The sequence below is a fragment of the Melanaphis sacchari genome, unplaced genomic scaffold, assembly GCF_002803265.2.
Source record: "Melanaphis sacchari strain LSU unplaced genomic scaffold, SCAv2.0 Contig1_pilon_pilon, whole genome shotgun sequence".
Classification (NCBI taxonomy): domain Eukaryota; kingdom Metazoa; phylum Arthropoda; class Insecta; order Hemiptera; family Aphididae; genus Melanaphis; species Melanaphis sacchari.
In genome coordinates, this window is record NW_020270976.1 from 7,050,934 (window position 1) to 7,063,820 (window position 12,887).

Consider the following 12,887-nt stretch of genomic DNA (forward strand, 5'->3'; position numbering starts at 1 on the left):
AATTTAGGAAAATAACTTTATAATGATACACTTAGATCATTATTTTGTATTAGTACTATTTTTAGCTTCACAATTAAATACTGAAGAAAAACCGAAACAATAATTTGTTTATCACAAGGTTAACAGACTAGTACGATAATTTCACTTGTTGGTAGACCCTTATATTATATACTTTAACTTATAAACATAATTTATTTAAGTATTAGATGTTTAAAATTAAAATGTCTTAAAAATTGTTATTATTATTTAGATATATTACTTGATCAATTTAATAATTTGAATATTTTGATTTTGAATAGATTTTTGAAATTCTTCGAGTAACTGTAAAAATAGAAAATTAAAACTATATAGTTTATATAATAAAAAGTGTACAATGTTACTTATTATTAAAATATTATTAATCAATAATATTTAAAAGTTATGATTAAAAATATTTTTAATACATACATCAAAACATATTTCTGATTCCACTAATTTTCTGTTGTGAACATTATTTGAACAACATGCCAAAAGTGTAGGATACAGTATTGAAGTCAGTGTAGGATTGCTAAAATACTGAAATGGTAACGTACAAAGTAATTGAAGCACTGTTGGAGATTGTCCAGATTGTAACATTGACTAAAAAATATTAAGAAATAAAGATACAACTTTGAACTTATACCGCATATTATAAGCATTGATTATAGAATAGACTATTCTATAATTAATTTTATAAGTTATACAGAAATCTAATTACTTGATGCTGAGAACTATTTAAAGTAAAATATCCAACAGCAACAATAACTTCATTTAAAATATCTTTGTTTTCTGGTTTTTCTGAACAAAACCATAGCAAATATCTAGCTATATGCCGGAATTGAACTGATAAACTTTCAGCTCTAAGCACTTCCTAAAATATAAAATTAAGTGTTACACACTGTGATTCATTGTGTTATTTCATCTTACTTGGAATGTTTCTGGATCCATTTTAGCAATCGATGTGAACATACTAAACACAGCTTTGGTAACTTTTAGAGCGGCAGCAGATATATCTGTTGGTCCTAGTCCATTAGCACTACAATCATCACGTAACAGTACACTGTATAGCACTGGCATTACACCTAATAGCTCAGTGTTTTTAAGAATTTCTGTGAACTTTTTAACTGGTGTGCCAATGCTAAAATTATATTATATAATTTGAATAATATAAATAAAAAAAAATTTCAAATATAATTTTTTTACTTGACTTCTGAAAGGCTGCCGATAAATGATAAACAATGAACCACAAAATCAGTCACTTGTCCATTGGTTTCTGGGTAACTATCTCTTATTAAAGTGAAAAACTGTACAATCTTGTCTATTATGCCAATATAACACATATATCTTGAAATAAAAATTAATTGATTAATAGAAATAGAAATATATAATTATCTATTTGATCATTACCTGATTAAGTCATGAACATGTTCATTATCTCCTTCATCAATAATTTTAAATGATAAGAAAACAGTCATTAATAATTCTAATAACTGTCCACTAATTTCACATTCGGTTTGAGCTTTCATTTTAAAATTACTTTCAATACCAGAATCAGGTAAAATTTTCTATAGAAATTAAAATATTTAAGTAAATAAGGTAATAATTAATTGTACGAGTTATAATAATAATTACATTTAATTCAGCTGTAAGTAAATCTAAAATAGTAAAGATATTTTCTGAAAATATCATATTCTTCGAATTTGTATCACTATGATTGCATACTTTCAAAAACAGTTTGTTTGCCTTTGTTACATGTCTGTAAATAGAAATTTAAATGTTCTATTACCAAAACTATTTCAATTAAATCATAAAAACAAATTTTACTAAAATGTACTATAGTTTATTTTAATAATTTCAATAAAATTCCAACTGCATTAAAAATAATTTTTAATAATATAATAATCCAATAAAACTAAAATTTAATTTCAAACATACTTCATCATGAAGTCTGAAGTATTGGTGTTTTTATCTTCATTCAACCCCATCAACAGTATTCTATTTAAAATTGTCAAACCATCACTTCGAGAAACTAATGATTGAAAATCTTTAGTCTAAAATAACAAAATAGTATAATAATTATTAGTCTGAATTTTTAAATATATATATTATGTTATTAATTCTTAAATTAGTTTCTTGTAACTCAATGAATACCCATTGTAGCTTAATTAGTTTGGACCCTTTTATTTTACTTTACTCTTATCTTTCAGGATTTGAGTCATGCATTCTGGCCTAGAACTTTCTTTCAATATATCCTTCAATATCTACTTGAATTAATATCTTCTAGCAATAATCTTGCATGTCTGAATATGTGTCCTTAATTAATATTAATGAATAATGTGCATTTATGCATAAAAAAAAAAACCTTGAAATATATACCTAATACTCATCAATCATTTAAGAAAAATCAAAAGGACACTCACATACAAAAAAGTGCATATTTCTAATAAATATTAAAAACTGAACATTGACTTTACAGTATATTCACTATACTGAAAATCCATATATACTGGATCCTTATTATAATATTATTTCTTGTTTATCCACATTTTAATTTATTTAATATAGCATTATTCTATAAATATAAATTGAATATTCAAAAAAAAAAAAGTTAATATGAATTATTAATTAATACAATAGAAAAATATAATATACTTAAATTATTTTTATTATGAAAGTATTTTAGTACTCAATATTTTTCATGTAAGCAATAATTAAGTTAATGATTATTACTATAATAAAAATATAGATTGGTAAATCTATGAAAATAATTTTAACAATAACAAATTTATATACGTACTGGAATTTCATTTGATCGTTTTTCTAAGAAAAGTAACTTTGTTTCCAAGTTTTTTAATGCATTTTTGGACCATTGTTCATTTTTTAGTTCATTCAGATGCTTAGCAATAGAATTAACACAAATTTCTATAGTTGTTTTATCCACTGATGAATCTTGTTTTAGTAAATTATCTTCAATTTTTTTACTTCTATAGGATATTATAAATTTGTAAATAATCATATAAATTAATAAAAAATCATAAAATAATCATATTACCTAGTTAAAATTCTATGTCGTAACTTCATACATCGTTTCCTGTTGTTCTTTAATTTTAATTTGTTATCATTATTTTCATCAGTTACATTTGTATCTAATGAAATAGTATCAAAAGATTTAACTCTCCTCAATTTTTTCTTTTTCATATCTTGACTAAATTTATCTATTGTAGAATGTTCCACTTTTGTTTGTTTTCTAATTTTCTTTATACGTTCCTTATGTGTTTTTGTTCGTAGATGATTTTGTAAGGCAACCACTGATTCAAACTACAAATGAATAAAATAGTTTTTTATTAAAACTTGAAGTCAAATTGTCAACACAAATTAATTTATACCTACTAGTAATAATTGTAATGAAATCAAATAACTGATATTTAAATTAAATTAAATAATACAATTACAAAATTGTATGTTATACAACATATTTAAACAATTTAAATATAATTTTATTAAAATGTATTAATAAAATACTGATGGACTATGATTTTTTTTTTCATTTACAAATTTTAAATATTAAAATATTTCTATTGTAAAAATTTGTTATTTTTAATGATAGTATAAAAATAATCATTTTAAATTATACATACCAAGATTTCACAGGAAGGGCAATATCTATCCACATCAATATCATTTTTTTGAACACCTAACTCAAGAGCTCGTTGTCTTATATGCTCAATATTTTGTTCATGTCTCTTGGCAGATTCCTTTTGTTTTTGTTGAATTTTCTTCTGCAATTCTTCGGCACTAGCTGATTGTGCTGCATATAAAGCTGTTAATTTGTTTTCTCTTTCTTTAGCTTTTTCTCTAGCTAGTTCAAGTCTTTCTTTTTCCTTTTCTTGTTGTTCTCGACCAATACGTTCCTCTTTTATTCGCCTCCTTTCTAATATTTGTTCAATACGCCCCTGGCGTTCAGCTTCCAATGCTTTTAAGCGTTCTTCAACAGCTGCCTCTTTAGCAGCTTTTCGCACTTGGTTACGCTTGCGTTCTTCTAATATAGTTTGCAGTCTATCTTCTTGTTCTTGCCAGAGTGTAAGAATATCATGCCGTCGATTTTGTGCCTCCAACTCATTAATAAAAGCTATTTCACGGAGTTTTTCTTCTTCATCATGTGCTTTTTTTTGAATTTGCTGCAAATGTAACTTACGATTTTCTTCAGCACGTTTTAGTTTTTTATCTATATTAATTCGTTTTTCATCAATAATTAGACTCTGCAACATTTTTCTCTCCCCAACCTATAATTAAAATAAATTATAAAGGTAAATCGCCAATTTTTTTTTTTTTTTAACATGTTTATCTAATAAATTAAAGAATATAAATATTACCTTTTTAAGTAGTTCACGGACTTTAGTTGATTTGTCTTGCAATAGCTGTTGACGTTTTTGATGTGCTTTGGCTTGTCTTGCACTATAAGTTTGTTTAATGGATTCTGTAGATCTACTTATATCCCATGAAGGCATTGCAATAGAATCAATAGCACTTTCATTACCATATTGTATCAATGCTTTTATTTCATTTATTGTGTACATTCTTTCTGTTAGTATCATATTGTCTAAAAGGTCTGAATAACGATCAGATTGTGTCATATCATCACTACAGCTACTCTCAGCATTTTCTAATTCCCGTATTTCTCTGGCCAACATCATCTCTTCGTCAAAGAATTGTCTATTGCGCATCAATTCTTCATCACACATTCGACGTTCTTCAATTTCGTCTTTTAGCATTTCTTTTCTCATCTGATCAATTATTTTATTTTTAGGAACAGGTGGTTTATCTGGCTTACGTTTTTTTTTAGGATATACCACTGCATTAGATATGATAGGACGATCATTTTTATCAGGTAAAATGCTCTTAGTTTCTGGTTTATCTGGACTAGATGTTATATCTAAAGCTAAAGTGGGCATGGAACTAGCAGAAGATGGTGCTTGAAAACGTTTCTTTATATCAAATGGTGATTTAAGTTTTATACTACTTGAACTTTGTGTTAATGGATTACTACGGCGTGATCTAATAACAGTTTCCCAACCGTCATTTCCTTTCACGATACCACGTTTAGATGCTTTTGAGACTTTAATATCAATTGAAGTTTTAGAACGAGTTAATTTTTCTGGTTTCTCAGTTATATTGACAACATTTATAGATTCAACTGATTTCTTTTTAGATTTAACTAAATTAGGTTTCTGATTAATATTGTCTTTATTGTTTAAATTATCTACAAAATCATTTTTGGTAATATTTAATGTTTGAAAGTTTGTTTTATCTTTAGTATTGACCACAATTGTATTCTCATTACACTTTTGCTTGTTTTCTTTAGAAATTAAAGTCTTTGAATAATATTTAGCATTTTCAATAGTCTTTGTAGTTGTAGTATTATTAGTAGATTTTGTTAAGCGAGGAGTTGATGTTGATGACTTTTTTGACAGATCTATTTTAGTCTTATCTTTTTCATCTACTTTTGATTTCAATACTTTCAAGGGCTTAGGAACAAGAACTGGGATTTGTTTTCTCTGACTGCAATCTGAAACCAAAGACTTAGTAACTGGTTTTGTTATAGGTTTAAATACTTCTTTAGATGTATCTAAATCAGTATCTTTGCCAATGAAATCAAAGTCAGTTTGACAACATTGATTAGAATATAATTTTTCAATTGAAATATTTTCCATGATAATTTCTTCATTTTTTGATTGAGTAGAATTTATTGAACTTTTATCACTAGATATTGATTCAGATAGTAGTTCTAATTTCCTTCGAGTTAACCCAGTTGAAACGGGAGGCTTTTGAATCATCTGAAAAATGTTATCAATCAATAAAATAACATAAACATTAATAAAAATATAAAAATAAAAATAAAATTGTGATGAATTAACCTTTCTAGGAGAAGCACCTCGAATTTCCCAAGCAAGAAAATTTGGTCTTTGAGGAGGATCAGTATGTTCATATTCCCACTTCAATCGAAACCATTCAACTAAACTATGAAAATCATGTATATAATTTTGTAAAACCATGATTGCTTCCTAAACAAAATGTAAACATGAATATACATAGATGCAAGAATAAACATGATAATTTGAGATTAATATAATAGTTATAAAGACTACTTACTTTACATTCATAGACATTTTCGTCGGACTCACATATTTGGTATATTTCATCAATGTTACGACGTAAATTGTCAAATAAAAATGCCCATGACCGATTTCGTAGTTCTATTAATTACCAAAAACAAATAAGCAAATAAAATATAAAATCATTAAAATGTTTACCACCTGAACGCTTGTCTCTTCCTGCTGAAGCTGATCGTATGCGTAAACCAATCCTTTGGCGATTTGGCCACATTCTCATTCTGTTTCCAATAGTACTGTGCATGCTGACATCCATTATTTAAGTACTTTTTAATCAAATATCATAATAGGTCCAGATCTCTGGAATCAAATGTATGATATTTATACCAAACTGATATAAACACCAAAATCATGTAACGTACCTCTGAAATTTAAAACATACAACATACACACATAAGTGAAGATTTTCAAAAATAAATCAAGGGATTTAAATGTTGGTCACAGTATCGCGTATTGTGTATTGACGTTATTTAAATAAAAATTAAAAACGATTCATAACACTTAGATTAATATTAGACAAGTATGTACCGTTAAAAAACCAAAACGCTAACTGTAGTAGTACTGCAGTAGTGTATAAGTATTCGAATGTTGTATAATAATTACTAATATTAGTTATTACTATCGTTATTCGTTGTTTGTATTTTTTGGTATAATGATTTTTATCGTCCGTTTTCTATAGCCGCGGTTTACACCACCTGATAAGGTTAACGATCAGGCGCGGATAAAGTGGTTTGCGCCGTCGGTACACGTCACATACTACAAACACACACCCACGTCCCACATAAAATATTATACTGACTGAATAATAGTGGGCGCGAATTAAAGTCGTAGTAGTCGTACGGACTTCAGATAGATTATAGATACGAACAGGGATAATAATTAATAAGACTCCAAAACATCTCTGCAAAATTCAAATAGTATCATGATTCATAATTTAATCATAATAGTTTTTGAGTTGAATGAATTACAAATAATAAGGTAATAAATAAGCACTTAAAATTTACAAGTAGGTTTCACAAATATTCATTAAATATATTTTCTTACTGTCAACTGTTTCTTGTCGCGTTTCATATGGCGCTTTTAGTACAACGATTAAGTATCGTAACACCAACCCAACCTATTATAAAAGTTTATTTAAAATTATACCCATTATCATAGGCGAAACTATGGGTCAGGCCATGGCTTGACCTAATACTGGTTGAAAATTTTTATAATGTGTATTATATATTTTAATAATTATTTGGGCACATATTTTTTTATATATATTTTATTTGGCCTGACCTAATAAAAATGTCTAGTTTCACCTATGCCCATTATTATAACCGATATTTCCAAGATTTAGTAAAAGAATTTCTATTTAAATAAAATTGCATTACTATTAATAGATAGTACATTTTTTGTACAAATCACAACTCATAAAATGTTAAGGAAAAAAATATACATTTAGGTATTTTAAATTTTGATTGTTAATTACTAGTCATATTATGTGTATACTAAGTATAGAATTTTGTTTAGAAAAAAATAAATAAATTAAATACTGAATTGCATGGAAAACTAATTCATTTCATGGGTTACTAAAATTATTACCAATAATGATAACCAATAATGATGATTCTTTATGCAACCTCTGTCATCACCTAGCGATAAATAATTAGTTTTAATTTTAATTAAAAAGTATATTAAGATACAATAATACCCATTGTTTAACATTTTAAACTAAATTGATAAAAAACAAAATGACAAAACTAACCATTTAATCACTATCCAAAATATAAAAAAAAAATAAAAAAATAGGAATAATTTCAAGAAACTATGGTTAATCAAAATATAAGGAAATAATACATAGATTTATTAAAATTATTTATTAGATTAGCACTAAAAATGAGATACAGGGTTGAAATATAAATTATATATGGTTAATTAATCTAAATACAAATCAACAGTTTAAGCCACAATTCCTTATTAAAGGAAAAACAACAATATACATACATAAAATACATAAAATACAATAAATTAATACTGAGTTAATAAAATTAATTGGTTATAATTTTAAGTTATAATATTTTTAGTATATAATAATTATACATACAACAGTATTTTTTGATTTCATAAGTAATATTTCTAATTAATATAATATTTTTATCTAATGAAAAAATATTATATTATTATGATTCTAATGTTATTTACAAACAAAAAATGCCAACTTAAAGAAAAACTTTGTAAAAAGTATTTAAATATTTGATTTATTATGAATACTTAAATAACTTCTATAGAGTCAAGTGGTAACCATTTAGAACTTTCAAGTGCATCCCATAAATTGTAATCTTGTGAGACCTGATCTTTGTTTAATGCATCTATGTCAATTGACTTCTTGTAATCTGAACAATTTTAAATTTAAAAATATTTATACAAAAGATGACGTTTATATTTTAAGCCTTAAATATATTAAGTTATATTTTGCTGAAACTTGATTACTTACCAACTAAAATTAAATTTCCATTAGTTTTAACAACTGAAGTTTGAATAGTTGATTCTGGTTTAAGAACACATTTCCGACTTTGAGGTTGATTCCACATAGAATATTGATGCCAATAATTGGTTTCAAAATACTGTTCATATTCATGACTAGCTTTGTATCCTTGAAAATCATTTGAAGCACTAAAGTAATATATCAATTAATGTACTGAATTATAGTTACATCAAAACTTTATTTTATACTAAGCCAATGAGTCAAATGTTAAAATTAAAATTGTAATAACATGATTAATATTAAATATATTTATTTAAATAAATTAACCTACTTCTACCTTATGAAATGAAATACTAAATCAAGTTTATACCATAAAAAAATTAAATAAATAATATTGTAGAGTATAATTATATTGAATATAAATGTATTTAACATAATTAAATATTAAAAGAAAAAAGTTTAGTTAAATAAAATAATAAAAGCATAATTTTTATGTATTTTACTCTAGTAATAATTATTTTTTATTTTAGAAAAATATAATTTAATCACAGTTACTTTAGTAGTAGTACAACAAAACTTTTTAGAAGCAAAGGATATTATATAATTACATGTAATTAAAATTACTAATGATACTTAATATATATTACATAGACTATAGTTAACAGTTGTTTAAATAAAATGTAAAAAAATAAAGTAAATAACTAAAATTACATTAGTTAAAATAAAAGTTATGATAATAACATTTTTAATTATAATTTTAAGAATAATATTACAGTATTTTATATTTCTTTATATGTATATTTTAATATTTTTAGAGAGAAAGAAATGTCTGAACATCCAATAATTGTACACTATAAATCGATTATAATCATTGCCGTCGAAGTTAAAGATAATTTTTTTTTATGTTACAACTTTCTTATAATTAACAGTTACACTAACACTTTTTGTCGAAGTTTTAAACTATCTGTCTATTGGAGATATAGTTATAACTATATATATCTATAATATAGTGATTATTATATGTTAACTATTAAAATTAAATTAATACATACAATATTAACTATTAATTAACTTTCTTCGATCACTTTTGAGTAAATTGAGGGTTTGAAAATAGATAAATTTGTTGTTTGGTTGTTCTACCTGTAAATTTTGTATAATAATTGTTGATCTATATTCAAATGTACGATAAAATTCAATTAATTTTATATTTTCTATAATTTTTAACGATGTTCTGGATTTAAACTATTGATTTTGGAGCTGTTTGATATTTATTTCTTCTAAATTTAAAAACTTCTGTAATAGTTTTCATTAAAATGTATGACTTCTTATAATATATACGTATATGTATTTATACACTATGTTAAAAATATCAATTTTAATTTATTACCATACATTTACAATATAATAAATAATGTAATTACTCTACCAAAAAAAATTCTCATTAACTAATAGATTAGTAAAACACATACAACTTAATAACATAGTGTGCAAATAGCTACTTTAAACATGCCTTTCTAGTACTTATAGTTTCTCGATTACAAATTGATATTATTTTTAATATTAGTATTGAGTACTATTATTGTTGTATAATTTAAAAATATATGGTGAGGTTAATTAAAAGTAACAAAAAAATTCTATATGATCTTACACAACAATATGACGCTCTGATTTTGGTATGACATTGCTAACCTTTATTGGTTTAGATCCAAGGCCAGGAAAACCATTCATATTATTAAGACAATGTTTTTGTTCTTCTTCATTGCTGAAACGAATAAAACCATATCCTTTACTATAACCAGCACTGTCTAAGACCACTGAAAAGTAAACAATATATTAAACCACTATTATAGTAAAAATGGTATATATGAATAATATATTTATAAATACTATTTTTAATGGTAGTGATTATTTAACTTAAATAATCATTAATACCTTTAGCTGTACATATAGATTGATACCGACAAGCGAACGCTTTGTATAACTGATAGTCATCTACTTCTGAGCTAAGTTCACCTAACCATACAGAAAAACCTCTGTCACTTAAAGTAATTTTTCCAGGATTTCCAGCATGATTGAGTTTAAACCTAACAGGCTGTAAAAAATTATCAAAAATTATTTATTTATTATTTATTATAAAATATTTAAATTTTTATTAAAAAAGTTCTTAAGAATTGTAAAAATTCTTTAAAAAGAAGTTATGCTTATTATTTATTATCATCCAATTTAAACAATAATTATTTATCTTTAATATTTTACACGAATACAAAAATGTTAAGTATAATAGCAAAGTATATTCTATTACACAATTAAATAGATATTTATTATTATTTCAAAATACATACTACTTAAAATCAGTGGCGGATTTAGGGGAGAGGGGGTGTTGGATGTTGGGAGCTGAAGCACCCACCATTCCGCGTATTTTTATTAAAAATTACTAATAATTTGCTGAGTGGCAAATTTTTAATATGGGCTACCAAAATGCGGGTCCCGCATCGTGGAGTAGCAAACACCGTTCAGCAACCATGCACAAATTGTACATAATAAGTAATTTAGGACCATTATTATTAACAAAATAGCACCCACCATAAAAAAATTCTAGATCCGCCACTGCTTAAAATAATAATATAAATTAAATGAGTTATCTACGAAAGCTTTTACTATTATTACATTATATATTAATTATAAGCTATGACATATCATGTGTAGCATTGATTAGGTAATATTATTATTTTATTATTGGTTGAAATATTGTGCATACAAACTAGCAGTAGAAACAATTGTAAACATCTCAATATTCTAATAGCTAGCTGTCTTGGTACACTGTTGTCTGTATGGCATTAGTATAATATTTTATTTTATTTTATTACCTATACTTTTATTTAGGCATTTTTTAAGAAGATAATTGACCTAACAACTAACTGACATATTCACAGGGGGCCCATGAGTTAAAAATTGTTAATATTAGTATAATATTTTATTGTTTGTATTATATTTATAACTTTAATAGTAAGTATAAGCTATTTTCTGACTATAGAAAATATACAAGGACAAATCAATAAATGTGTAAGTAAATTAAAACAAATTTTGTCATACATTATTAAATGATTTATACATGTGTGTATTTTTACCAACATAATATTAAAAACAACATAAAACTAAAAATTATCTAATACATTATGGAAATATGACAATTTTACGTTAAAATTACATTTGAATGTGTCAGATCATTGTGATACTCTCATAGGTATATTTTTGGTAAGTACCTTACTCACATATTTTTCTTGTTAACAATTTGAGTGATTTTAACAAAATATAAAAATAAAATATTTAATTTTAAATAAACAACAGATAAAAATATTCAAATTTATTTCATCAAATAAAACTAAAACTCTTGTTTTTGCAAGCTAATCAATAGATTTGGCTCAGTAACCAATACAATTTTAAATTAAAAACCAAAATTACAACTTACTGGATTAGTATCAGGTATATATTTTCCATTGAGTTTATGCATAACAGATACTGGATCATAGAAGTCAACAAATGCATAGCCGGCAGTTTTTCCAGTATTTTTATTGTGCATTAACTTAACATTCTTTGGATATTCTCCCATTTTTTTAAATGCATCTGTGATGAAACTCTCGGTCATATAAGGTTCTAACTAAAATAATAATAGTAATAATAGTAGAAGATTAATGATTATAAATTATTAATAATTTTGTAAATCATACGCTTCCCATCCAAATACTTGAAACATTTTGCCCAGAAGTTGATGCTTGGGACTGTTGGATTGGTACATTTGAGCTCATAAATGTTGCAGCTATTTGTGTTGGTGATGGAGCGTTGTAAGCAGGCTGTTGGTTATAATTGTACATCTGATAATAATTAGATGGATAATGCTGATATTGTTGATTGTATTGTGAATACTGATTAGTGTACATTTTGAATTTTGATGAAATTTTAATTATAAATTTGTACAAACTTAAGAATACTAGGTAAGATGGAATAATAATTAATTAAAACACAACTTAACTATGAAATTATTAGGATAAAACATTAAATGACTAATGATTTAGTTTTCATGATTCATATCATCCAATTATCTGACCGGCAACGGCTATAACTATTTGAATTCTGAAATCTAAACCATCGTCTATCGTCTATCATTATTTATTATCATTAATCATTATGCACTATGCAGGTCTCAGACATTATGAATTATGATACCTACG

The 12,887-nt window shown here is 25.1% G+C and overlaps 2 protein-coding genes across 3 annotated transcripts; both read right to left on the reverse strand.

Moving 5' to 3' along the window:
* Nucleotides 1-255: 255 nt before the first annotated feature.
* On the reverse strand, nucleotides 256-6,852 carry LOC112593347 (S phase cyclin A-associated protein in the endoplasmic reticulum). Of its 2 annotated transcripts, none has more exons than XM_025337737.1 (16): nucleotides 6,717-6,852; nucleotides 6,333-6,552; nucleotides 6,169-6,272; nucleotides 5,934-6,080; nucleotides 4,392-5,852; nucleotides 3,657-4,301; nucleotides 3,071-3,336; nucleotides 2,816-3,002; nucleotides 1,954-2,069; nucleotides 1,651-1,774; nucleotides 1,426-1,583; nucleotides 1,222-1,362; nucleotides 946-1,156; nucleotides 737-889; nucleotides 448-618; nucleotides 256-321 (listed from the first exon to the last, which is right to left on the reverse strand). In XM_025337737.1, the coding sequence occupies exons 2-16, from the start codon at nucleotides 6,442-6,444 to the stop codon at nucleotides 256-258; spliced, it is 4,062 nt and encodes a 1,353-aa protein (XP_025193522.1). In that variant the 5' UTR covers nucleotides 6,445-6,552; nucleotides 6,717-6,852. The 2 variants fall into 2 exon arrangements, with proteins under 2 accessions (XP_025193522.1, XP_025193523.1); XM_025337738.1 differs by having other exon boundaries at nucleotides 6,333-6,488; nucleotides 6,551-6,852.
* Nucleotides 6,853-8,375: 1,523 nt separating this feature from the next.
* LOC112593348 (tRNA selenocysteine 1-associated protein 1-like) lies at nucleotides 8,376-12,887 on the reverse strand. The gene is made up of 6 exons (XM_025337739.1): nucleotides 12,387-12,887; nucleotides 12,128-12,316; nucleotides 10,591-10,750; nucleotides 10,307-10,472; nucleotides 8,668-8,846; nucleotides 8,376-8,566 (listed from the first exon to the last, which is right to left on the reverse strand). Exons 1-6 carry the CDS (start codon nucleotides 12,594-12,596, stop codon nucleotides 8,445-8,447), a joined length of 1,026 nt encoding a protein of 341 aa, XP_025193524.1. The 5' UTR covers nucleotides 12,597-12,887; the 3' UTR covers nucleotides 8,376-8,444.